The 27,680-nt window shown below is 39.6% G+C and overlaps 2 protein-coding genes across 5 annotated transcripts in view; one reads left to right on the plus strand and one right to left on the minus strand.

The window, feature by feature from the left end:
• Positions 1–14,668, plus strand: part of PRICKLE1 (prickle planar cell polarity protein 1) — a 70,184-nt gene extending 55,516 nt beyond the window's left edge. For all 3 annotated transcript variants that reach the window (XM_005480528.4, XM_074539838.1, XM_074539837.1), the window contains exons 2-8: positions 1,089–1,267; positions 3,519–3,632; positions 4,473–4,610; positions 5,089–5,292; positions 5,787–5,973; positions 6,113–6,976; positions 8,258–14,668. In XM_005480528.4, coding sequence (XP_005480585.1) covers positions 1,148–1,267; positions 3,519–3,632; positions 4,473–4,610; positions 5,089–5,292; positions 5,787–5,973; positions 6,113–6,976; positions 8,258–9,114 — 2,484 coding nt within the window. In that variant the 5' untranslated portion in view covers positions 1,089–1,147 and the 3' untranslated portion in view covers positions 9,115–14,668. The remainder of the gene's footprint in view (positions 1–1,088; positions 1,268–3,518; positions 3,633–4,472; positions 4,611–5,088; positions 5,293–5,786; positions 5,974–6,112; positions 6,977–8,257) is intronic.
• Positions 13,993–27,680, minus strand: part of PPHLN1 (periphilin 1) — a 63,841-nt gene continuing 50,153 nt past the window's right edge. For both annotated transcript variants that reach the window (XM_074539840.1, XM_074539839.1), the window contains exon 10: positions 13,993–16,659. In XM_074539840.1, the coding sequence (XP_074395941.1) occupies positions 16,450–16,659 (210 nt within the window). In that variant the 3' untranslated portion in view covers positions 13,993–16,449. The remainder of the gene's footprint in view (positions 16,660–27,680) is intronic.

The raw sequence follows: 27,680 nt of genomic DNA on the forward strand, positions 1-27,680 counted from the left end.
CAGAAGTTTTTAGATTGCTCTTCTCATTAGACCTACCAGCAAGGTTTATGTCAAGGAGATCAAAATTTTCTACTGCTCGGATGTAGCACTGACAAAACTGGATGTGGGTTTAGATGAGCAGGTGAAAGAATGTCCTAGAACAGGGAAGGCACAGCTCATTCATAACGTGGCACTGTAAGAGCAAGCTTGTCCCTGCCCCAAGAGGTCAGGATATTTGCTGTGTTAGGACAAATCCTCTGTGCTTTTGGTTATCTGTATTTCATTAATACGCCTCATCTGAATTTCCTAATAACTTCTGCTAGAATTAATACAAGACATATATCTTGTTAAGCTTTTTACTGCAGACTGCTGCGGATCTTGGTGAGAGCCTTCTTTGCCAGCTGTGACTCAAAACAATCCCACTGATATTAAGCTTTGCAGGCTTCATGAATCAACAAAATCATCTCCCTGTAGGGTTTTAAATTGACAGAACAATCATGATGTATTTTACAGAGACTAATCTGGCATAATTGGATTTCAGATATTTAACAAGACCAACGCCCTTCCGCTCCCATACAGCTCTACCAAAGTTCTCATCCAGCAGATGCTCTGTGCCTGCCTTGTGAACAGCAGGATGCTACTTGCACAACCATCTTTCCCCAATAACTTCTTTAGTTTTTGTCAAGTGGTTGTCATGTCTTTTGTTTTACTAGGTTAGTGGTTGTAATGACTTCAGGAAGAGCTTGTGTCATTCCTGTTGTTAGTACCTGCTCAATGAGTCTTTACTAGATTTACCTAATTATGTATATATCCTGTGATGTGAAACAAGCAGAACTGTAAAAGGTGACAAGTGTTAATACTGAAATACATTGTGGTTCCCAAAATTGGTAATTTGTGCCTAGGTTTCTGGCATTTTTTTTCTTCAATAGTTTTATTTTCATAACTTTTTTGAGCCCTTTTGAATTGCTTGTAGCAAGTTATAATGAAGCATTGCTAATTTATTGTTCTGGGCAACACAAGGAATACTAAACTGTTGTAAGATCATTTACACTGATAATTAGTTGTTCATTGTTCAAATCTATTAAAGCTCTATTAATCTTTTTCTCCAGATCACTGCTTGATGAGCTGCAGCTGAAATATTTCACACTTCACACTTTTGCCATTGGAGATGGAGCCCAAAGCCAATAACCTCATTTTTGGGTGTCAGCGAAGCTCAACCTCTGATGATGACTCTGGCTGTGCCTTGGAGGAATATGCCTGGGTCCCCCCAGGTCTCAGACCAGAGCAGGTACCAACCATGTTTCTGCATTTTAAAAATAAGCCTCGTAAGGACTGTCTGAGGGAGTGATATGCTGCCTCTATAAGTCTTAATTAAATTCTTATAATGCATAAAACTTTAATTCATGTAGAACTTTTCACTTCTTTTTTTGTTTCCTGTCCAATGGGGCTGTGTGTAGGGAGCTTAAAGTTCTCAGCCCTGAGGAGTTTTATGTTCCAAAAAAGTTCCCAGTCAAGGTTTTTCAAAAAGTATATGCTGCAGAAGTATGTAGTGTCGAGTAAAAGCAGCACAGAAGTTTGCTTTCTTTCTGAAAGTTATTAGGTTAAATTAAAGCTCATGGCATACCTCATGACATTATGCTCCCTGGCCAAGTGTTTCACTGCACTTGTATGACTCTTTAAATAATTAGGCATTTGACATGTAGAATATGGATGGTACGACAGCGCATATAAATGAAAGTGTTCAGTCACTGTGACAGGTAATAATGTATTTTACGCTTGTTTAAATAGTTGTATGGCTGCCATTTGTTCATGCCAGGATTCCTCGTGCATGGTGTCTGGAGCTGACACTTGTGGCTTGGTTGGGCTGTGCTTTCCCCCCTTTTCAATCCCCTCTTTTTGTGCAACATCACATGGCAATGGGAATATCAGTGAAAGTATTGATGACCAAGTTGCTGTGGGAGACCAGAATGAATGGATCATGGCATTCATTCATGGTATTGATGATATTGGAACTGTGCTGAAGCTGTGTGCTCAGTAATATTCAGAACTCAAGATTTCAGTGTTAAATGGCCAGGGTGGCTTTGCAACATCTGCTAAAGGAGGCAGAGCAATCCTGGCAAGCTTATACAGTCCATAGTTTAAAAACGTGCAGAAGATGTCTCTTTTTTGCAATGCAGAGATTTTCTTAATAATGAATAAAGTAACAAGTCAGCAGGAATTGCAAATAACAGGCTATTTTTAGGGCAACTCTTTTTATCACTTACTTAAGCATCTGTAAGGATCCTGATGAATCAGACCTTAAGGCAAACAGTGAGCTAACATTCTGCCAGAACAATTAATTGCCCTAAAATATCCTCATAATCCCAGCTAGCCCAAACTCACCAAAGATGGGAGGACTTTTCTCCCAGAAGGATTACTTATTTTGAGAACAGTGCAATAAACTTGAGAAAAGGGCATAAGCTATTTTTAAAGCTTCACTTTTTGCTGCATGTTATCTTCTCTTGGAGCATCTTGAAATATAGTCAGTAGCAAGTGGGCATATAGTAGACTTCAGTTGTTTAAATTTTGGTTAAATGAAGAGCAAGTCATGTTTTGTTCTACCTGTCTCTCGTAATTCTGATTGCTTCCTGACTTAACTGACTGATTAATGCCTTTTTTTCATCTGTCTTGCACAGTAATAAGCTGTTGACCTGAGCATTATTTAAATCTGTATGGCAAGTAATATTTTTGCCAATAGTCAGCTCTTACAGCCCCAGGCCTCGTGACAAGCTGGAAACTGCATAGGAAAAACAATAAATCTGTAGCTGTTCCACAAAAATATTTTTTGCCATTGGGCTTTGTCATAGTGTTCATTACAGCTTTCCTGTCATAATATTCTTCTGAAAAAAGAAAAAAAAAAAAAAGGAGTGAAGACTGATACAAAAACATTCATCCAGTGAAAGTTTCCTGGTTAATTTGCATCTGATTGAAATGTGGCTGGATCCAACCTCCTCCCAAGGGAAGGATGTTTCCACCTTCTTACCAAAGCCCACATGGAAGCAATGAAAGCTGATGCTTTGGGTGAACCTGATCAGCAGGAGACTACAAAACAGCTTTTGTCTCAACAATGTGTAAAATGCAGAGAGCAAATTAAATTTGTTTATATAGTGGCTGTTTTCTGGAAAGCTTGGTGCCTTGTGTGGTAAATTGCAGAGGGAAACTTAGAATTTCCATGGAGTTGTTGACCAGCCCTGAAGGGAGTGGGAATAATGAGAACATTAAATGTGCATAATTTATGATACCCCCCTAATTGTCCCTGCAAATTGCATTCCAGAAAAGCAATTCAGCAGCTGGGTGCTAGTTTTATCAGAGACTTCAGGTTTGCTGAGCTGGTTCATCTGGGTCTTGTATTTTCAGCACAAACCCTGTCACAGTCTAATGCAGCGTGACCTCTCCTTCCTTAGTAAATGAGACCTGAGATAAAACAGTGGCCAAAGGACACTGGCAGTGCTTGGGGCCCGTGTGTCCCTGGGTCTGAACTCTGCATTTCTCCTGGTCAGGTCCAGCTGTATTTTGCCTGCTTGCCAGAGGAGAAGGTCCCTTATGTTAACAGCCCTGGAGAGAAACACCGGATTAAACAACTTCTCTATCAATTGCCACCCCACGATAACGAGGTAAATACAGAATTTAGGAGGAACTGTCAGGGCATGGGTCTCCCTGGCAGCTTTTCCGTGGAGAATTACCTGCCTGTGCATTTATTACAAGCCTAAACCATGGCCTGCAGTGGCATCTGAGCTATAAAGCAGCACGGTGTGTACACTGAGTCCATTGTTCAGCTGTCCGCTTGGCTTGTGTGCAGATAAGAGCTGTCTGGAAGGACACTGCCTTTGCTTGTTAGGGAGGCTGGTGTCACTGCAATAAACTTAACACAAGTTGGTTTTATAGTGTTTGCAGCCACCCACCAATTACCAGGAACCTACAAATTCCTGGAATTGCATTGTGGCACGCAAAAAGGATGCTTTGTGATAGTAAAAGGTTTGCATCTCAGTTATGCAGTGTAATTTGGAGTAGAAGTGGAAATAACAAACAAGCTCTTTGTAAGGAAAGGGGCGGGGGTGTCAGTACTTAAGGTCTTGTGTATACTGCAACACTTAGTCGTGGGCACTTAACCATAAATCTAAAGGACAATATTATGGCTGATTTAGGTTCATTCCGTTATTTGAGGTTAGCAGCAGACTTTGGGCTAGCTTCTAAAAATGTTTCTCTTGCCTAAACAACTCCTCAGTTTAGCGTGGTGGGTTTTTTCCTGTAATGAAAAAAAAAACCTCTCCATATTAATTTTGTGTTATGTCATATTACCTAAATATTAAGATGGTAGAGAAGGCAAGCAGGAGAAGTTTAATTATAATTGGCAGCATGCCTGATGAATTCCTTGCGTATATGCACTTACTTACTCATCTGTTCCATTAGAATCTCAGTCTCTAATGTAAGCTCTCCTGTGTTTTCACTGGAAGGTGAGGTACTGCCAGTCGCTAAGTGAGGAGGAAAAGAAGGAGCTGCAGATGTTCAGTTCTCAGCGCAAAAAGGAGGCACTGGGACGAGGCACCATCAAACTGCTCTCCAGAGCAGTGATGCATGCTGTTTGTGAGCAGGTAACATACTGGGCTACCTACAGGGCTGAATAATGTCAAACTACAGTATCGCAGTATTAAAATTTAAACTTACCTCTGTCTGTGTCTGAAAGCAACAACAACAAAAGATTACTTTTGAAACTGCATGGAAGAAGAAAGAAAGGTAGTGCTTGCTTAAGCAAAATGTAACCTTTGATACTACTGGAAATGAACTGAGTCTTTGATATATTTCCTACTCAAAAAACCCCCTAATGCTGACTCATATTAAAGTAAAAGCAGACATAAGCTTTAAAACGTTACTTTGTATAAAATAAACTTATATTCGCAGAAGGTTCATTGAGATGCATTTCATCTAGACCAAAACTGATAATATTTTTTTCCTCTTGTCAGAATTTTGGAATAAAATCTCATATTGGTTTTTGTGTTTTACCTTAGTTTATGTGCAAGAAGCTAGTAGTTTTGGATGGCAAGTGTGTTCACTTTCTGGGTTTGTTCCTAGTGTGGTACAAAAGTCAACGGTGGTGAAGTTGCAGTTTTTGCCTCAAGAGCTGGGCCTGGTGTGTGCTGGCATCCCTCCTGTTTCGTGTGCTTCACATGCAATGAGCTTCTTGTTGACCTTATCTACTTCTACCAAGATGGAAAAATTCACTGTGGCAGACACCATGCTGAACTGCTCAAACCTCGATGTTCAGCCTGCGATGAGGTAAAGAATTCACATTTTACAGCCAAGCTACATTCCCGTCGTTCAGTTCACAAACTGCATCACTTCAGAAGTTCCTAACTCCAGATGCAGTCACTTGAGAAGTCAGGACTCTGCTGCATAGATGTGTTTGAATGCTGAGGGATATTTAATTTCTTGTCAAACTGAAAATATTACAAGCAATAAGATGGTATTTAGAAAGCAAACACCTGTTTAGAATTAAACATTCTCAAATATTACAATATATTATCCTTATAGAAGCTTCTTTAATGGTTTAGTTCTGGGGTTCCTTTTTTTTTTGGCTGTAGAATGTACTGTCTTTCTTTCTTTTTATTTTTGTTGTGGGCGATTATTGCTTCTATCTTTGTATTCAAAAGGGAGCAAAATGAAAATAAATTTTGTGTGTGAACTGCAGAGTTAAGATAATTTACATGCTCTAACTCCCAAGGTGAGGTTTTGGCCACTTAACTAAAAGTATCCTTTTTATCTCTGAAAAGATAATTTTTGCTGATGAGTGCACAGAAGCTGAAGGGCGCCACTGGCACATGAAACACTTCTGTTGCCTCGAGTGTGAAACAATCCTGGGTGGACAGAGGTACATCATGAAGGATGGGCGCCCCTTCTGCTGTAACTGTTTTGAATCGCTCTATGCAGAGTACTGTGAGACCTGTGGGGAACACATTGGTAAGTGTGTCCTTTTTAAGCATTAAACTTACAAATTAAGGGAAAGCCAATTTATGAAATTATTTCACATTCCAGAAGTATGAATTCTGGAAGTAAATTTTTAGAGAGACCCAGAGCATTGCATTTTCTCTCTTTCCAGGTGTTGACCATGCTCAGATGACCTATGATGGACAGCACTGGCACGCCACAGAAACTTGCTTTTCTTGTGCTCAGTGCAAGACCTCTTTGCTTGGCTGCCCTTTCCTGCCAAAGCAAGGGCAGATTTACTGTTCAAAAACCTGCAGCCTGGGAGAGGACGTTCACGCCTCCGACTCTTCTGATTCTGCGTTTCAGTCAGCTCGATCCAGGGATTCCCGGAGGAGCGTCCGCATGGGAAAGAGCAGCCGGTCCGCCGACCAGTGCCGCCAGTCTCTGCTCCTGTCACCAGCCCTCAATTACAAATTTCCTGGCCTTTCAGACAATGCTGATGATACTCTGTCTCGTAAGCTGGATGATTTAAGCCTTTCAAGGGATGAGGCAGGCTTTGTTAATGAAGACTTCTGGAAAGGAAGAGTAGAGCAAGACATGCCTGAAGACCCTGAAGAATGGGCTGAACATGAAGACTACATGACCCAACTTCTTCTGAAGTTTGGTGATAAAAGCCTCTTCCAGCAACCCACTGAAGTAGACATTAGATCAGGTGAACACTGGATTTCTGATAGCATGGTCAAGAGCAAGTTGGACTTGAAAAAAAATAATCCAAGCCTAGCAAGTAAGAAGTATCAATCAGACATGTACTGGGCCCAGTCACAAGATGGGTTGGGGGACTCTGCATATGGCAGCCACCCAGGCCCTGCCAGCAGCAGGAAAATCCAGGAGCTAGACATGGAACATGGGGCCTCAGGATACAAACATGACCAAGCACCATGGTATGGAGGTTCACTGGAATGTTTGTCTGACCTGAAACAGCAAGAACAAAGTGTTCGAGACTCAATGGATTCCTTGGCTTTGTCTAACATAACAGGTAATGGGGAAATCAGTTAATGGTTTTGATGGAGAGGTCAACAAAAGTATTTGTTGGAGTATTTTGAAGGAAAATTTTTCATTTTAGTGATTTCTAAATGCTTTAGTATCAAGAGATGCATGTAAAGTAGGCAGCAGCTTTTATCAAGCCCATAATCTTTTACAGGACATGGTTCTGCTACTTAAAATCCTATTAGATTCTTCTCCTTTCCTTTTGAATTATCTTTTTCTTGCTTTAAGCAATAATGTTAAACAGAATAACAGTCTTCAACTACACATTTATTATATACAAACCACTGCTTTAAGCAAGTTACTATTTTTCTATACCTTATGTATAAGAAGTTGCATTATATATTAGGATGATACTAAAGATAATCTACAAAACACTTTAGATAACTTCCTGATTTGCTTGTAAAAACATGTAGAAAATCTGAAAGGATGGTAAACTTCTTAGCCTTAGGCAATTATGTTTGTGAGATTTCCTTTTCCCCACTTACTAAAGGGAAACTGATAGTGCACTTTTATGAACCTCCTTGTCAAACATGACTTTATCCCCCAAAGGGGTAGAGTGTGTGCTAACCTTCCTCTCCTATTTTTGTACAAAAAGCCCAAACCTGGCAGTTAAGACCCATTTGAAAAGTTGTCCAGTCATCATCTCCTTTCCTTTCCTCCTGTAACCCGAATTAGGGCAGCTGCTTGTCTAGCTGAGGCCCAGCCACCTGCTGGCTGCATTTGTCAAGCAGCAATGAGGGAACTGAGGAGGGGAGCTTGGCTCAGGGGGCACGGGAGGAGGAGGAGGCACGGGAGGTGTTGCACCTGGGACCATCAAGGGCATGGGATGCTTTTGATGATTTTTTGAGGGTAAGGATCCTTCTTTGCAAGGCAGTAAGCTTGGCTTCCCTGTCGCAACAGCTGGAACAAGAATTTGGCAACACTAGAAATGTGACATATTTTAGCCTTAAGAATGGCAAGCATAGATTGCAGAATAATTTTAAGTAATCCTTTTTTATTAAAAGGCATACCTGTATGTATATTTCAAAATTTTCAACCCATGAACTTCTAATCTTGATGTCCTCACAACAGCTAATTCTTTAGTCATCAGAGTTAACAGTTAAATGTTTTAAGTCAAAACAAAGCTTATTCTATTATGAAGGAAGTGGTTTTGGTAATAGTTGAAAAAAAAACACTTGGTGACAAGAAATGTTTCATATTTTGTTATAATACTTGTCTCTTTGGTTCTCCTCTCATTTTCTTTTTCCTTCTTTCTCCATTCCCACCACAGGGGCTTCAATGGATGGAGAAGGCAAACCACGGCCATCTCTCTACTCTTTGCAAACTTTCCAAGAACTGGAGGTGGAGGACTGTGAGAAGATGAGCAACATGGGAACTCTGAATTCTTCAATGCTCCATCGGAGCACCGAGTCCTTGAAGAGCCTGAGCTCAGAGTTGTGTCAGGAAAAAGTGCTGCCAGAGGAAAAGCCAGCGCATGTGCCTGTACTGAGACGATCTAAATCCCAGTCTAGACCACAACAAGTGAAGTTCTCAGATGATGTTATTGATAATGGAAGTTATGAGAACCTCGAGATACGCCAGCCTCCCATGAGTGAAAGGACTCGTAGGCGTGTTTACCATTTCGAAGAGCGTGGAAGTCGGCCCTCTCACCACCGCAGAAGAAGTAGGAAGTCTCGTTCAGATAATGCACTTAATTTGGCCACAGAAAGAAGATGCTCTCCAAGAGAGAGATTTCGTTATTACTCCCCTCAGGATCATGAAAAATTTATACAGAACAGAAGCTCACGTGAGCTTCGGGCCTATATCCAAAATGCAGAGCTGTATGGACAATATGCCCATACCAGGTCTGACTATGCACTGCGGAATCAGCTGGCTGATAAGTTCTTTGGATTGTATGGGGAGGAAGATGACTCCTGGTGTTCAACTTCATCCTCATCATCTGATTCTGAAGAGGAAGGATATTTTCTAGGACAGCCAATTCCACAGCCACGGTCATTGAGATATCCATACTATACAGATGATCTTTCTGGTCCAACTACTGCATTATCCAGTTCTCAGTTTGGACAAAGGACAACCAAATCAAAGAAGAAGAGGGGACACAAAGGAAAAAATTGTATTATATCTTAATTAATTACTAGTATTTCTTAATTGGGAGGACCAGTCAATTCTGTAGCTACAGTTTGAACCACATCTTTTTTATATTAATAATTGTACTTAGGCAAGTTGCTGAAGTTCATAATGCTTTGCCACTGTAAATGATAACCGTGCCAGAGTTTACATTGTAAAAGTAACATTCAGAAAGAAATGTCACCACGCCAAATGATCTGCTCAGATACTACTAGGTTTACATACTGTGTTTCAGCTGTCAAAATACTGTTACTGCAGTTCTTAATACAGAGGTTTTGTAGACATTTTATTTTATGCTCACTATTCACCTACATTGAATTATCTGAGAGAGAGGATTTGACAAAGATGAATAAATAAAAATGTCAGTCCTGTGCTGTAGCTATAGACACACGGGGTGCACTTTGACTTCTTCCTCTTACTGCCAAGAAAAAGAAGGCTCTATACTGTGCCCTTTCTTCATTGATAAAGCTCATTCTTCCTTATTCAAGTTTCCATACAAAAACTGGATTCTTTTTATGTGTAAAATGCTCCTTGAGAAAGCAAAAATCATAATGTGGGAGCTGAAATGCTTGAAGCCTTGATGTATCCTAAAGCAGCAGTGAATGTTTTGTACATTTAACTTTCATGGTTTTTCCTCTACAATTTTTTGAGAAAGTGTGAGATGGCTGGTTTTGGTTTGGGGTTTTTTTCATGCCTGTTTAAAGGAAAATATTAATTCAGCTTCTGGAAATTGGACTTAGCTGCCAATGAGTGGTGATGTTTTTTCTGCCATGCTTCCCACCCCTCAGCAGTGAGAGAGGTACCACTGCTGGAGTCCTTTGCTCAGGCATGTAACCCCATTTAAGTCAATGGATCCACTTACGTAACTAAAGTATTTTCATATGGGCTTAAAGGATTAGGCTCCAGAATTGTGTCTTTTCACATGCATTATCCAGGTTTTAAAATGTATTAGCTGCAATTCTAAGTCAAAAAAGTTGATATTTATAATGTAGTATTTCATAGGCTTAAATGTATTCATAATTTAACAGTGCAAATACTAATGTACATATTGTACAGTTAAAATTTTAAAATCTGAATATTTTTATATCCCTGAATTTGATGAAGTTTGTTACAATATCAAACTAGATTTGTTAGGGGTTTACCAGCAGTGTTATGGATGAAATATTGCTTGTATTTTAGTCAGGGGGTTTAAGTTGAAAAATGTTCAGTGCAAAACAGCTTAATTTTGTCTACTAGGTATTAAAAGCTCTATATGCATGGTGGGGCTATGTAAATACTCTCTATGGCCCTCTTAATCTTGCAAGTATTATTTATGGGTCAAGCAAAATGTAAACTATATAAATGTAAAAACCACACAAGCTTGGAATATATCATTACAACCAGTATGCAACTCCTGTGGACGTGATTTTTTTATTATTGTTCCCCCTCCTTCCCCAAAAATAATTTCTGAAGTTTGCTTACCTAAAGGAAGAGAGATACTGAGTGGTTCTAGAAGGCAAGCTGGACAAAACTATAAAGTAGGAGGTAATCACAGTAGTTGCCTTGAAGTCCAGATAGGGAGCAGGAACTATTTAAAGTTATAATAAACTTCTTCCACTGTTTTAAATAAAGGACAGGAATTTCTTAACAGTGATATCCACTAATGAAGATAGTTCCATTTCACAGGCTTTTTTTTGTAAGAAGCATCTATTATTTCATTAATTTCCTTTCTTCAGGTGGTCAGAAAGCCAATGGCTTTAGCATTTACTAAGCTTGCCCTTCTTGAGGATAGAGAAGTATGGAAACAAAAGCAGCTAGAAGTAAGGGAGGGAATGAACATGGACACCCAAGAAAATTAGGCTATTGCTAAGGGTACTCAGACTAGCAGTTAATTGCTTGTATTTTTCAGGGTAAAGTGACCAGAAGTGGTACTCACCACATAGGTCATTTTCCCAGCACACACAGGTCTTGTGGGGGTAGAAGCTGATCAAAGCCTTGCCTGGGTGCCCGTGGGGTGCTTCCATCTGGCTGCTGCGGGGTACAGGCAGCTTTCCTAGCAGCCATGTGCCTGCTGGGCTCAAGTATGCTACAGCCCCACACTGGCAGGGCTTACGGGGCTGGAGATGCTGACTTGCTCATAACCCCCAGCCCAGGATGCTCCAAGGATGATTAGGACCTTCCACTCTCAGCTGGCTTTCTGTTTGGATCCTCAGAAACAAAATACTGTGCCACGTGTTGGAGACATGGAGAAATGTCTCCACAAGTAATTCTTCTGATGCCACACCATCTCCTGAGATGCAGCAGATGTACTCTCCCAAACTGTAGTACACTGTATTATGGAATATTACAGTTCTCCCAGATTAACTGCTTCTTAATACCTTCTTTTTTTAAAAAAAAGTTTAAAGATGACTATATGACTATTTTTTTCAGCTTGACATACACAATATCTTACTATCTTTGACAACTCGTTATGAGAACTATTTCTAATTGATTCCTCCACCTTGAGAATGGTATGGGTTATAGTGTCAGTGACCAGCACAAGACTCAGATACAGTCACAAAAGCTCTAAAGTGTGGTTAGTGTTACTGGAAGTAGTACCCATATTCCTAGTGGAGCATATATCCCAGTAGGCACCTAAGCATGACACAGCTCCCTACTCACTACCCCCCAGTGGGATGGGAAAGAGAAAAATAAGAAAACTCATGGGCTGAGCTGAAGAGCATTTAATAGATAAAAACAAACTCCAAACAAAGAGCCCTGAAGTAATACCAAAAAACCCACTAGCTCAGCACTAGCAAATACCCAGCCAGTCCTTGAACAGCCCTGGCAAACTCCTCACCCCCATCCCTAGTTTTATAAGCCAGGCATGATGCCCTATCCTGTGGTCAGCTGGGATCAGCTGTCCTGGCTGTGTTCCCTCCCAGCATGTTGTGCACTCCCACCCTCCTCACTGGTGCTGTGGGCTGAGAGGCAGAAAAGGCCTTGACTCTGGGTAAGCTCTGCTCAGCAATAGCTAAAACATCCCAGTGTTATCACCATATTTCCCGGAAAAACCTGAAGCAAAGCAACACTGCACCAGCCTCTATGAAGAACATTTAACTCCATCCCAGCCACACCCAGTACAACCTTCCTGACAGTAAAAAATATTAAGGTAAAACTTTATCCTTATCAAAACTGAAAGTCTTGCAGACAAAAGGGTGACAAGGATTTGGTCCTTCTCTGATACCTGGCATTACCTCCTTTCATATCAATAGTGGTTTTGTTGCTGATTTTCACCTTTACTGCTCACATTGCCACTCAAAGCTGCCAACTCTCCCAAGTGAGGTTACAGCAGTAACCACTTCAGTCTCAGCAGACAGCACTACATTTCCATACTCTTTCAATTTCCACCTTCTTTTTAATTTTTAAGGGTATTTGCAATATTAAAAAGTGCTAGGAGTAATTTCTGTTTTCAGGAGCTCTGAAGGCAACAAATTAAATTCCTCCATCACAACATGTTTCCTTCCCCCTCTGCTCTTCCTACAGCTTTCCAGAGCCCCACTGAGGCTGACTACGAGATCAGACACATTTTTTTTTACATGACATAAAACTAATCCAAAATACATACTTGTAAAGCAAGCAAGAATAAAAGCCATGTTTCTTCCTTAAGTTAAGGGACTTCGATATTATATTTTACTTACATCAACTGAAAGCATGCATCACAAAAGTTCAAATGCAAACATTCAACACAATGCCAAGTATTATATGGAAAATCAGTTACTCATCACTTAGAAATGTGAATTAAACCTTTCACAGAAATAGCACTTACAAAAAACTCAAAAGACTCCTTAGTTCACAAGTAAAGTTTAATCAATTAAAAAAAAAAAATCAGATTAAACAAATGATTAGGCATAGTGAATGGTGTTACCTCAGGCTGGCAGCTGGTCTCCAGTGGGACTCCACAGGGCTCAATTTCTCCATCCAGTGCTCTTGGATGGAGAAAGACAAGTCAAATGTCCATTGAGTGAGTTCGCTGATGATACTAAATTGAGAGGAGCTGTAGATTCCCTCAAGAGCAGAGAAATCCTGCAGAGAGATCTGAACAGACTCTGAGCTGGGAGGCAATGACCAGCTGCATGAAGTTTAACAAGGGCAAGAGCCACATTCACCACCTGGGACAGGACAGTCCTGATTACCTGTGAAACTTAGGGAGTGAGAAGTTGGATAGCAGCCCTGCAGAAAGAGACCTGGAAGTCCCCAGCTGATTGCAAATTGTACTCAAATCAGCAGTGCCCCAGGAGGAGAAAACAGGAGGGCCAACCCATGTCCTGGGGGGCATCAGGCACAGCATCTGCAGCCAGGCAAGGGAGGGGATTGTCCTGCTCTGCTCCTCACCTCGAGTGCTGGGGGCAGTTTTGGGAGCCACAATATAAGGATATGAATCTATCTGTGTGCCCAGAGTAGGGTGATCAAGGTGCTGAAAGGAGGACCCTGGATGAAACTAAGGGGTGACCTCAGTGCATTCTACAGGTTCCTCAAGGTGGGCAGCACAGAGGAAGGCAATGAATTCTCTCTGGTGCCCAGTGACAGGACTCAAGGAAATGGAATGAATCTGCATCAGGGGAAGTTCAGATTGGACATGAGAGGATGGTTAGTCACTGGAACAGGCTTCCCAGGAAAGTGGAACAGCCCCATGCCTCCCAGAGTTCAAGGAGCATCTGGACAATGCTCCTAGTGGTTCAGTGAGGAGCAGGGAGTTGGACTCAACCAACACTATAGGCTCCTTCCAACTTGAGATACTCTATGATTCTGTAAGTGTAAACTTCAGCCTTACTTTACAGAAAAGCACTTGAAAACTTGGATACTTTTATAACAATAAACATAATCAGGCTTCTAACAAAGGAAACACCTAACAAACTGTACAGTAGCAATGGCAACTTTTAATAAAAAATATATTACACACAATTTTATTATTTTTCCATTAGCATTTTTAACCCAAAGTAGAAACTCAGATGTAACATCCTGAAGGCTCTCAGTCCTGTAGTGAAGTAGTGAAGTGCTGTAGTTATGCTTCTGCATCAGAGAAGACCTTGACTGATCTCAGTAAACCAGTTTGTTGCCAGAAGGAGTGGATCAGGTGTCACTACCATGTCACAACAGCTTGCCTCTCTTCTCCTCTCTCCCTCCCCAAATCAGCATCCTGTAGGACCATGAGCTGATTCCCACTCACTGTGCAGCCCACACAATCCCAGTTGCAGGTCATCTCCTTGCAGCAATGTGAACTCTTAGAAAACAAGAAAAGCCAACGGCAAAACCTCCCCTTACCAACATGAGAACTAACCAGGCATCTCAGGAATCTGATGCAATACATATTAATACACCATAGCAAGATTTGCATGTGTAAGATGCTGTGATACATACAGTACCTTGTACATGCCAAATCATTGCTACTTTGTGTTTCTGCACACCATTCTAATGAAATCTGGAAATGGTGAGTTTGGTTATTAGTCCTTTTACAGTGTTTCACATGCTCTAAATGCATCCTAAATATTTTTCAGTGGGAACCTCTTGGCTTTCCTCAACCACTGTTCCCAAACTGCAAGTTGTTCTATCAGGTCAAGAGTGCTGCTGGACGCTAACCAGAATCCCCTAGGTTTGAAGTGATAGTGAAATTGAGGACTTAAGGATAAACTCTGTGTTCCACCCAACTGAAAGCAACCTGGTCTCTAAGGCTGCAATGTAAGATGTAACCAGAAGTATGTATTCTATCACCATCTGTTGAAACCAGGTGGAGCAGTGTTCTTTATCTCTTCCATGACCCATCCCTCATAACTCTGCAGGGGGATATCCTGTTAATGAGCCAGCTGTTAAAACCAGGTGGGGCAGTTTTCTTTATCTCTTCCAGGACCCATCCTCAGCCCAGGGAGATCTCTTCTGTTAATGGGTCATTGAGTCTCAGTGCCCGATTGAAAATTACACCCCCCCAGCGATGGGATGCTCCGCCCAGGGGGAGGAGCCAAGCATTCCTACCTAGATAAAAATCCGAGATTTGGAATACCAGAGGAGCCTTTTTCCACTGGATTCCCAGAGGAAGACCAGGCCCATCTACACCACAACTGGAAAACTACACCCTTCTACAGGGCCATGGCTTTAACAGAACCACTCTTGTCACTCCAGGAGGACGGCAGCCACCATTTAATCAGACTGTTACCAACACACTGACCAACAGGGTGTAAGGTTGTATTCTGACTCTGTCGTTGTTTTGTATCTCTGCATTTTTATTTTAATTTTCCTAGTAAAGAACTGTTATTCCTATTCCCATATCTTTGCCTGAAAGTCCCTTAATTTCAAAATTATAATAATTCAGAGGAGAGGGGTTTACATTTTCCATTTCAAGAGAGGCTCCTGCCTTCTTAGCAGACACCTGTCTTTTCAAACCAAGACACCTGGGTTTACTGAAGAGATGGTCCTGCTCACTTTCCTTGTCCATCCTTGACACCCCAAATCCTGCTCCTTCTTAAAGCTGGAAATAAAGATTACACACAGCCTCCTTATTGTTAAAACTGATGGATGAAAAGGCTTGAGAAGTTGTAAGTGGGGAGAGCAACAGAGTAGGAAAAGTGACCTTTCCCTGCTCAGTGCCTGCCCATAGCTACATTCTGTACAGTGTAGTTAAAAACAGAGCAAACAGTAACAAAAAATGGAATCCATCCTACATAATACTGCTTACTAGTAGTGAGTCATGATATGGAAAACACCAAAATTTAAAAGGCATTTTGTAGAACCTGCAATTAGAACAAAAATACAGCACTTTTTACAACAAGTAGTTAATTATTCTGGCAGTCAGACGAGAGATAAATCCTAGTGTAATTTTACAGAATTCAGCTGATTTTTTAAATTAAACCAGGCTAAATAATTTAAATCATAATTGTGACCAATTCTGCGAGTTTTCCCTTCCTATAGCATGTATGATAACAAGACATATTTGTGCATAACTTGAGGAATGAGAGCAGCTTCATGTAATTTTAATAAAAAATACAATGCTTCAATTACACTTGTAAGCATCAAAACGTAAGTGTACAGACATCAGACTGATCATTTTTTCCAAGGTAACTGGAAAGGTTTCAAAAACAGTTCATTGCTTTACAGCATTTTTGAAAAGAACATCCTTTCAAAGGAATATATGTCAACAAGAACAGGTAGGATGAATACAATTGTGGAGACCACAGTGGACAAGGGAACAGCCACCTGAGCTACTGGAAAGGAGCACAGGCCTTGCGTTCAAACCTCAAACAAAAGTTCCTCTTTCCCCACAAAAAGCAGATTTATGGACTATGGCAGACACAATGCAGAGGATCTAAAAGCATATTTTTGTCCTTAGTATGAGCCCTCTTTGAAGGGCTCAGACACATCTTGGTTGGCAGCATCGTACTGAGCAATGAAATGTTTGAGTTCTTCAATGCATCGCTCACCTATCTCATGCAAATTCTGCCTCAGGGCAAACTGAATGGACTTCTCTAAAGATGGATCTTTATCAATTAGCATCTTCACTACCATGCCAAAGGTTTCACAGTCTTGTCTGTAGACCTAGAAACAACACATTTTAGAAAATTATTAAATGCAAAAGTCTTTACATTAGCACATTATTTACATCAACCCTTATTGAGTTAGATTCAAACGTAACAAAGGATATTGGATTTAACCTGAATTTCAGCTGTAAAACTTACTGACCATTTCCTGTCTTCTGACTTGTGCTAATAAAAATGTAACTAGCTCAGCACTATCTGGATACCAAAAATAACTTTTATAAGGTGAAATACCATAATAGAGAAATGAAGTACTCCTTGCAGCAATATTTAATAAATAACAGTAAAGCAAAGTACAAATGCTAAACCAGATTTTCTTTTCATTTCAATATATTTAAAATTAAACTGTGAAATGTCTAGCAATCTCAATCTTCATACAAAGCACCAATAATTTTGTTTGTAATCCTTCCTAATACTTCAGATATAAGTTGTGTTTAAATAATTTCACCAAATTTTGTTTATTGGATATGTTTCTTATAGAACTCCTTGACAAAGAAGACTTTAATTAGTTTGGATGCTTTTAATCACTAAGGATTAAAGAAGTCCTGGCAGTGGTTTACCTGAATCCATCTCCCACAAAGAATGGAGAGTTTGCACGCTAGTCATGCACCACATTTGAGATGAACTAACTTTTCATTATCTCTGCAATTGTTTTGCAGCAACAAACATAAGCATATGCATAATTAAAATATAATAAACGTATGCATAATGAACATATGCATAAATTGCATACTCTTATGCAATTTCCAAAGCAAGTCAGCGACGTTTCAATTTTTTTTTCCAAATTCCAGCTAAGTTTATTCATCTGAACACCCAGCAAAAAAGGAACTTTTCAAAGTCTTCCAACTGCCAGATGCAACTCATTTTCAAACCTCTTAGGCCAATTTCCATTTACAAAATACATTAGCTTTTTGACTGAAGATAAGTAAGTTTTCTATCTCCATACATCTTTTTTTGAGGAAAAAAAGCTAAAATGTTGATATTCTTCCAAGTATGATTATCTTTTGGTATTGTCTGCTTGTCTTAAAACTTGTTTTTCACAGAGATGTGCAACTCTTTCACACTTACCTGTATTGTGGACAGAAATGATCCAACTGTATGTAAGCAATTCCCCTTTACTAAAAATGAAATAAAAAACCATACAAAGCACACCCATCCCTCCCCCAGTGAAAACCCACCCTAAGAACGCATTAATAAGGACCAGTCTGAGGTCAGCTCAAGCATCTTCATGTCAGAAAAACAGCAAAAAGGCCAAACATTATGTACAAAACTAAACTATTATTAGAAACACAATGATTACCACAATACCTTTAATGAAGATAATTCTTAAATGCTTAATAGCATAGTCTAGGAAAACAATTTAGGAGCAGACCCACTTTTCAAACACTGGTTGGCAAATAAAAGAGAATCTTTTGGAAGGAACTAAACTTCAGTGGAGAGTAACAAGTCAAAAAGAAGAGTGTAGCCCAAACCAAACTTGAGACAAACATTTTTAAGTGTGGAAATGCACATGGCATTTTTTCCAGAGAGGGGTTTGTTTCCTGCTTTATAGTTCTTTGGTAGTAAAACAACAGCACAAAACTCAGACTCTCAGAGCTTATGTTCCACAGCAAGTAAAACATGGTACTCTGTAAAAACTTCAAATGGAGGAAATCTGTGTTACTTTTTTCTCTCTTCCCAAAGGAAAAGTTCAGAAAGAGCTGCACAGGGAGGCACCCAAAGCTACAACTGAAGAAAATGCTCTACTTTTCATGGGTCTGCAAACTAAAGGCAAATAGTGCTACCTGCTACTTCACCCACACCCCACACAGAACTAGCCCAGATGAAATTCTGTGACTCTTAGCATATAAATACTGGCTTGAGCTAAGCACATTTTTCTTCCAAATTTTCACAAAAGAAGACTTGGAAGAGAATCAAGAGAGCCCTTATCATTGCTGAATCCAAAAAGTCACTTTGCTATCACAACAATCTGGAAACTAAACACCTTCACCAAAGAAATGAACATTTTCAATATTTTGTGACAAAAGACTTTTAAAAAATAGAATTTACCTAAACTGGGGGAAGAGGGCGAAGGTGGAGCAGGAAGGCACTTTTAACAACAGAAAACAAAGGAAACAGCTCAGCTCCTCTAACAATAATTGAGCAATTTTCTCTCAACAAGCTTTCTGCCCCAGCTGCTAATTCTGATCCTGGTACAATCTGCCTCCATCACAATTGTGCTGATAAATCTATTTGTATAGCTGCAACGTAAATTGCATCACTGAGATGTTCCCTTTTAAAATTACTTCCCCCCCACCCCATTAATGTGATTCAGTGATTCAATTCTAAAACCAGATGCATCAGCACAACTGAAAGAACTGTGAGCCATGGTCTTAAAGTGAAAACTTCACAAAATAGTTTCCTTCTGAAGTCAAGGCACAGCTACCAACTTCCAGAGATTTGATACTTTGCTTTACAGAAGGAAATGGCAATTATCAATTACAAGAATATCAATACAGAATATGTTAATTAATTACAGCTTAATAGTACAATCAATTACTTGAAAAAAATTACTTTCAGTGCTTTGTCAAAGCACTGAAAGCTCTTGAAAGAAGAGGGAACTGTGGCATGACATTAATATCTATCTTTAGAGAGAATAAAAGGAGGCTATTTCTGACAAATAAGATGAGAATGTGATGCTTGAAGAAGAAAAAAAATTGCAGAAAGGATTCCAACCATGCAGAAAGAGCTCTCTGTTGGAGAAAAATACTGGAAGAACTTGTGACCCACAACATATGAAAATAACTCTATCTTTAAAATTCCAGCTGATATTGATTTTGAGCTCAGACCATAGAAAGCTCATCTGTAAACATCTGGAACTGAAACCTGAAAATGATTCCATGTGTGGAGAAAGAAGAAATAACATTTTTAAAATGAAAAACAAGAAAGGGAATGATACCAATGACATGATTACTCTGTCTGACATATAAATCAGATAATCCTGAAAACAGCTAGAGCCACAGGGCTCTCATTTACCGTGGCCCTAGCACACATTCATTCTCTGACCTAAGATACAGCACCAGCTAATGGAAAGAGCGTGTAAAACTTTACTAAGTGGATGAAGAAAAAGTAGAAACAGCTGTTCTACTTCCAAATATGTAAATACAATATTAAATACACACACTGTATATATCTATATATAAAGAGATATATGCGCGCTTGCTTCTCCTAGGCACATCAAGTATTTAAGCTGAATTCAAGTTCTTTGAAGTGTTTTCCAAAATCAGCACATCTGGCATCTGTGAGGTCACAGGATCACAAATATGCATACTTTTATATTATTCTCATGGAATTTTAGAATGTTACGTGATAAGGGTATAGAGGCTCTGGCTGAGATCAGCCCTTTGCTGTGACATTCTCTGTGTAAGCACCTGATGCAAATATAAAGTTGTGATGCACCTGCAATATGTTAGTGAACACACCTCATTTATTTGAGAAAGTTAAACCAAAATTTACACTTAGAGATGTTTAAATATAGCTAAAAGACATTTACTTCCAGACCTAGTTAGAGCAATGGAGATGTCAGTTGCCCAGGTTGGAGGCAATCAAGCCCTACAACTCCCCAGGCAGAATGAAACTTTTGAGAACTCCCTCATCTACATCTATGCCAAGTTTTCACAGTGAGCTTCAAAGTGCCATCAACAGTGTCTTGGATTACAATGTATGACACTGATATGGAAAAATTATGGATAGCAAACACTCTCTTCTTCCAGCTCAGCTGAGGAATGAAACAGGAAGAAAGAGGGGCAGAAGCAGGCATATGGGGACTGCTCATGTCTTTGACTGCTATATCCCTCTTTCAATGATAATCTAAAAGTGGTCTTAGCTTAAACTGAAGGATAAATGGCTTTGCTGATGGGTGAAATTACACATGGCCAGGGACAACATGCCTACTACTCACTGACAGAGCCCATATAATTTTCTGACTAGGACAGCACTATGTTTTTCTTCAAAACTGTTCCAGAGCCACACATACACTTTGTGCAAAAGAGCTGTTGGACAATATAAACAGTAATGACAACAATGCAAATTAGAACTTAGGATGTCCTCCTCTGCAAATAACTACAGGCTACAAGAATCATAAGAGCAATTTTGATCTCAAAATCTTGCATACCTGGCCAGCTTTATTTCAACAGCAAGACCAAACAATGGTATTCAAAGGGGATGAGGACAAGCCTTATTTCAACCCATGCACCCAGTTTCCTTAGCTTAGCTCTACAGTCTGTGCAAAGAAGTTTTTGTAACTTCTCAAGGTTACTCAGAACAGCTAAAACCACAGTATCTATTCTAAACAGGCTTTTAGGAAAAGGGAAACAAGAGAGAAATTCTCTGATAATTGGAATGACTCTCTGGAAGACTGGTCCCACTAGGATACAAAAGTTAGCCTCTGCATCTTACATGTCCACAGCTTCTAGAAAGTAGAACTGAGTAGCAAATGCAAATTTCTACTGATTTAGAAAGGACTCAAATGAATCTCCACTTCTCATTTCTGGGAGAACTGTTCTAATGGATGTGCTTTATTTTATATGCAGGTATTAAAACACTTTGCTCTCCAAATACGGTTTTGAATTAATATGACACTGTGGCACTAGTTTTGAGTGCTTTTGGATTCATGCACACAAGAAAACCTCTTCCACAGAAGTCATCCAGAGACTTGCACATGCCAGGCTTGAGCAGCCATATGCAGGAGATGGGCAAACTCCAGTGCAGAAGGGGATATTTCTGCTCACAGAGACAAGCAGGACCAGCAAACATGATAAAGACCACATCCATTAGGTGGATATGATGATTTAGCAAGCAAAATTGATGCCCATGATTTAATCTGCAATTTCCAACATCTTGCTCTTTTTCCTCACAACCTTTCCTGGGTTTTTTTTTTTTGAGTATTTTTAGCATTCCATACATTTCAAGATAGATGTAACACTGTCGCCTCCACCAGAACTCCTTCAGAGCAGCACGACACAAGTCTAGACTCTGTGAGCAGCTCTGCACCATATGCACACAGCCCACCAGCAGTGCCTGTGAGTCAGTACTCATCTTCCAGATGCCTGCTCTAACTCCTCATCCAAAGGCCCAAGACCCCAAGGCTCTGTTACCACAGGGGAAGGAGGCTGTGGCTCAGAAACCACGTTAAATAGCCTGCAACCCTTAGATCCCAACTCACTTTGAGAAGACCCAACATGCCCAGCAATCACAATTTTGCATCTGTGATTCATGCAAGTACTCATTTCATGTATTATCTTCCAGAAGACAGAAGCTTTTCAGTTACTAAGGGCATATTTCCCACAACTATCAAATACTCCATGCAAGGAGGAAAGAAGCAACCTGCTCACTGGTAGTTGCTAGATTTCTCACTGAAAGGCAGAGCAACATGCAGAGCACAAGTACAGCACCAGTTTGAAAGCCATACCATGCCCATTCCAGACACTCCATGAGCAAACTGCTGGAAATTTCCCTCACTTCAATGATGCCCCAGGGCCCCCCTACACCAGACAGAGATAACAGCTTTTGTTCCCTCACCTAAACTATAATAGCTGGTTTGGCATAGCCCTCTGGTGGTATAAACCAGCTTCTTATTTCACCTCCTAAGCAGACCTAAAGTAAGTCTGACAAACCAGTCTTCTATTAACCCAGCCACACCTGTGCCAGGTTTTCCTAGCATGGGTGAGAACAGACTATTAGGTATAATTTTCCTTCTACTTCTAACTAAAAACAATACTGATTTTTTTTGTAATGTAGACCTAACTCTGATTGAATATGCAGATTTGCATTTTAATTGTGCATGTAAGCTTAAGCAAATTGGGAAACTACTAAACATTGAATTGCCCCTATCACAGCTTTTTCTTTGTCAGTGGCATCTTTTAAAAGTAATTATTATCTCTTCCCAAATCCCTTCTTTTTCATTTATTTATGTGTTATCTTCGATTTTTTTTTCAACTATGTAAATTATATTTCATTAACTTACCCAAAATTTACTCTTCCAAACTACAAAAGTTAATCCACTACTTAAATGGTACACAGACATTCTCATCACTGCAGTGGCAATGTAATTGTACTGTTATGTTTATGAGTACAAAATATAAGTTTATAGCTCCACAGTGCAAAGAATGCTCAGAAATGTCATTAAACCACTTGCAGACAATTTTCATGATCAAGACATTTAAAACTGATTTTCAACCATAATGAACTAATTTTTATGGTTACAAAAAACTAAATTAACATAGAACAAATTCAATGCTTGGTTATGATAGTATACATATATAGTTTACAGTGGCATACAATGTTTAACATATCAAGAAGCATACTCTATTCCTTTCTTAAAAACACACTAACAATTTTGCCCTGTATCTATGAAATATTTTCTGCACCCATTAATCAATGTGTTTATAGACCAATTAGATACTCATTGAAATGCAAACTGGGGGAAACAAGTTATTTAATCTATTATGGAATAATGAACAATTTCATGTCAATTTGCTTCTTACTGAAGATATGGAAATTATTAAAGTTATTTGCACTTAAATGCAATTCTGCCTCCCTTTCCAAAGAAACTTTCAAGTTCCCTTTTAGGCACTTCAATAGATTTAATCAACTTTCAGAAATAGCCCGCAATTTTTGGCATCTAAATATCTGACTGAAAAGTCTCCTGCAAGTCCCTTGTGTGGAAGAGACGATAGAGCCTTCACTTTAAAAGAGATGGGGATTCAGATTTGAGCTCCCCTTTGCCCTCAAGGAGCAGTACTGGCAATACATGGGGGCAGCAGGTGAGCAGGGGAGGGTGCTGGGAGCCAGTTTCTGTTCAGCTGTTTATAGTGCTTCACTTCTAGGTCACAGCATCACTCACCCCTTCCACTGAACTAATCTGATAGAGGACATGCAGTCTCAAATAGTGCCACCACACAAGGCTTTCTCTTCATTTAAAAGCAGAATTCTACTATGAAAAGTGCTCTGTAAAACTTGGGGGTGGGTGTCTGTGTCAACAGTGACCAACTCTGCTGAGTTTACAAATATATTTTCAAAGCTGAAAATCTTCAAGAGTTGGCGTGGGTCCTGAGACACAACCCTGGTCTTGTACACACACTGGGCAGAATTATTGACCTGTGTGAATCCAGCTTTTGTATGACACTGTTGAGGAGACCTAAAGAATAATGTAATTAAAAAGCAATAAAATGTGAAGTCCCTCAGCAAGTGCAGAGCCTGTTTACAGCTGTGGTCACCCAAGGACAGATCTGTAGAGCAAGACTGTTATGATTCAGAACAATCATAGCAAAAGTTGGTGCTATTTAGAAAGGAGAGTCTTCATTTATGAAAGCTTACAAATTCCAAGTAGTTACTCATTGCTTTAAAAGTACTACACACAAGTTTCCAACAAGGAGTAAGAATTTATTTCAAATATATTGCTAGGAAATCCATGTGTTTACTAATTTTTTAATACTATGGTGGAGGACTTGACACAAATGTTTAAATGAACAAGAACTGGTACACAACAGAAATGTACATGATTATACACTTCATTTAATGTTACATTTTGGCAAGAACAAGTGTATTATTACTTCTTCAAGAAATGTCTTGCTTAGTCAAGCAGAAGTAGCTCCCATGTGGGAGAGCAAGACTATTATGTTACATGGTTTTACTGGAGATTATTCTTCACTAAACCAATCAGACCACATAATAACAGCATTTTAACACCAACTACAGGCCCTTGGAGACCAGTTTGTGTGTGGCCTCGATTTCATAGGCTTCTTTACAACAGATGTGTTGGATGAGGGTAGAGTTACTTCATATATTAACTTGTGTGTTCCTTAGGTAAAACAGCAGTACAAGTTTAAATTCTGCCTCTTCTTATAGAAAGTGTGTGCCTTGTGCAAGGAGATGATAAATATGAAATTTAAAAAAACCCATTGCAATTACAATTGATCAGTTTCTAAATCTCACTGGAAGGACTGATGATCTCTTGAAGATGTGTCAATGCAGCTCATGTTTAAGAATACCCAGCTGTATGTTTAAGAATGTCATGGTACAAACAACTGTCCAGCCACGTTCAAAAGTTGTAAAAGGGTAATAACTATTTATATATCTAATAATTTCTCTTTGTTCTATAATACTATGCAAACACAGAAACTGTATTTTTGTAGGAGCATAAATGAAAACAAAATCCTAAAAACTCTCCTCTCCAACAGATGCTAGGAAACTTCCATTAGTTGAAATACACCAGTTTAGGATTAAACAGGAAATAATCAGCTTTATGCCAAAGGAAGGGCCTCACCCTACAACTTTTTATTTATAAAACAGTGAATTGATGGAAAGCCACTTCCTAAATCTGAGCCACAGTAAAGTTATTGCTCCATCCAAAACAGGAAGGGTGAAGTTTATCTGCAAAAGACTCTATGTTAATTGTCTTGTTAAAAATGCTTTAAATAATTTTCAGTTACGTCCACTGACCATAAAGGAAAGTGATATTCATTTAAGCTTTAGCAGAATGGGCTGTATATTAACAGCAATAATAAAATGACAAACCAATCTTTCTTGTCATAAAATCAGACAAATATTTTGTATGAAATGTACAGTATTTCAAAATCCACACAGATTGACTGTGTTGAAGTCAAGATCAAAAATTATGCATTTAATTCTACCCAAAACTGACTCGTGATGACTTAGTTTGTCCTCAAGAACAGCCATGCCGCTTTCAATTTCAACAAATATCCTCAGCTACAAATATTCTCAGATTCAACAACATTCTGCAATAAGTGGGCTCATTTTTGTTAATGGGCAAGATAACATTTTACCCAGAGGTGTGGATTGCCTGTATTTTCTCCAATTGCACAATGAAAATAAGCAGTAATAAAAAACAAACAAACAAAAATAAAACCCAACAACAACTCCTTCTTACCAATTAAGAGCAACTCTGAGCAGATTAGTAGCACAATTAACTGGCACAGCATTGCTAATACAAATTCAAAACTATTCAAAGCTGGTGGATCTGAGTTTAAGAACCAGTCCTTACAAGTGAAGATTTCCTCCCCATCACTATATAAAGAGCAACTTGAATTTTTTCTTTAATGGTTAAAAAAATGCTAAAGCAAGTATGAAATTGCATGCCAAAGGGTGGCTTTTTTCATCATATATGCAGCATAAAGAAAATATTACACAAACCAAGTAAACTACTGTGTGTAATGGGCAGCTTCTCAGGAAAGAAAAGCAACAGCTGCAAGAAGAAAAACAATTACTGCGATTACCAACATTTTATGGCTTAGTTTATGTTAAACCTTACTGCTTCTGAAGGTTTTGAATTACTTCACACATTATATTAGCCTCACAAATCAGTTTTATTAGTGCCTCAATAATTAATCAAATTTTTTTCGAGTCCAAGTCACTGTCCTGCCTTTACCCTTGAAATAGTCACTCATCATTTAATTTAAGTACTCATTTCAAATCTAAAACAAAATAAACAAAGAAAATTATTTTTGAATACTTCTCTAACCTTTTCTTAGCTTGTGGATAGATACATTTTTCCACATGCAGCTGTGTCAGCTGAAAATGCTATTGCCCCTTCCCAGCTGTCAGCATCCCTATGCCAGAGACCACCACCCCACTTGTTTGTGTGAGCCAGTAATACCCAGGACTACTCCTAAAATGAATTCTTAGGCAAAACCAGTCTGATTAGGTCACATGCTAGGACATCAGTTGGGCTGCAGGGAGGAATCACCTGTCCTGGGTGAGAAAGTCATGAGCAGCTATGGATGACATCTACAGAGGGCATTTATCTATAGCTTTACACTAGTGTGTCCACCTTGAGCTCATCTGGAAACACTCAGGGAACAGCCCCCTAACCCAGACAGACAAAGCATACAGGATCTGCATTTAAATGTTTGCCTATCTTAGTATGCAACTTCAGTCAAATACAAAATATATACAGAAACAGAACGTGAAGCTGGCACAATAGCTGGAGCAGGTCAGAGAACCTGTATGATAAAGCCTCATTTCTTGTTGTGGTGTGTTGCAATATCCTGTTTTACCTTCTCCCTTCCCCCTCGCTGAGTGTGCCCTGTCAATCAGGCTAACATACCAGCAAGGCGTCGTGTGATAGGTGTCCCTAGTCCCTTGAGACCCTGCCCCTTCACCTGGTTGGTGGCTCACCTGTCCCCTCCCCTTCCCCTGTCCTGAGCTTAAAATGTTAATGAGACCATGTGGCCTCTATTCTGTTAGCAGCAGTGGCCCGGTGCAGACATCTCTGTACCCATGGAATAAACATCTGGCAACCTTCTAGCAGAATCCACTCCCTTTCTCTCCACCATCGCCAGAAGCTCTCTCTCCTGAGGTAAACGGAGTCCTGACAAGCCTGGACTTGCCCCGCTGCACTCTCCAGCAGCCAAGGTATCTCTGGGGTAAAACACCACAGTGCTGCCTTTGGCCCAGCAGCGAGGGTCAGAACTGGCCCAGGCACCATCTAACTGGTTATATTGGGATTCATATTCCAATAATTTCTTATTGCAAATATGTTCATTACTTCTGTGTTTTAGCATTCAACACACAAACTCTCTCCTTCTAAATCTGTTCCCACAATTCAAGTTATTTTCATATCAATGTGGAAGCAGAAATCTGATCCAAAAACTGGTAAAAACAGAAAGCATGTCTCTCCCTAAAGAGAAAGCCACAAGGAGTAGAGATTGTTTTTTATGGTTAGTAAATCATATGTCTTAGGGCAGATATTACCAACTGTGGTTCCAAGGGAATGTGGTACAAGTTCTGCACTTACTGAGTGGATGTACCACTGACTGTATCCCATGGCACTTGGAATTAATTATTCAACAAATTTGGGTTACAGTCATAAGTAATACTGAAGAATCAGAGCAATTAGCTGGCTCAAAAGAGCTTGGATGGAAATCACTTGTCTTTTGCATTGGGAAAAACAAGCCCATTTTGTACTTAAAAACATCTTCTAAGAACACTGGCTCCCTACAGTCTCTTTTCAAGCTTTTCCTA

This window comes from Zonotrichia albicollis, chromosome 4 (assembly GCF_047830755.1).
Source record: "Zonotrichia albicollis isolate bZonAlb1 chromosome 4, bZonAlb1.hap1, whole genome shotgun sequence".
Taxonomy (NCBI): domain Eukaryota; kingdom Metazoa; phylum Chordata; class Aves; order Passeriformes; family Passerellidae; genus Zonotrichia; species Zonotrichia albicollis.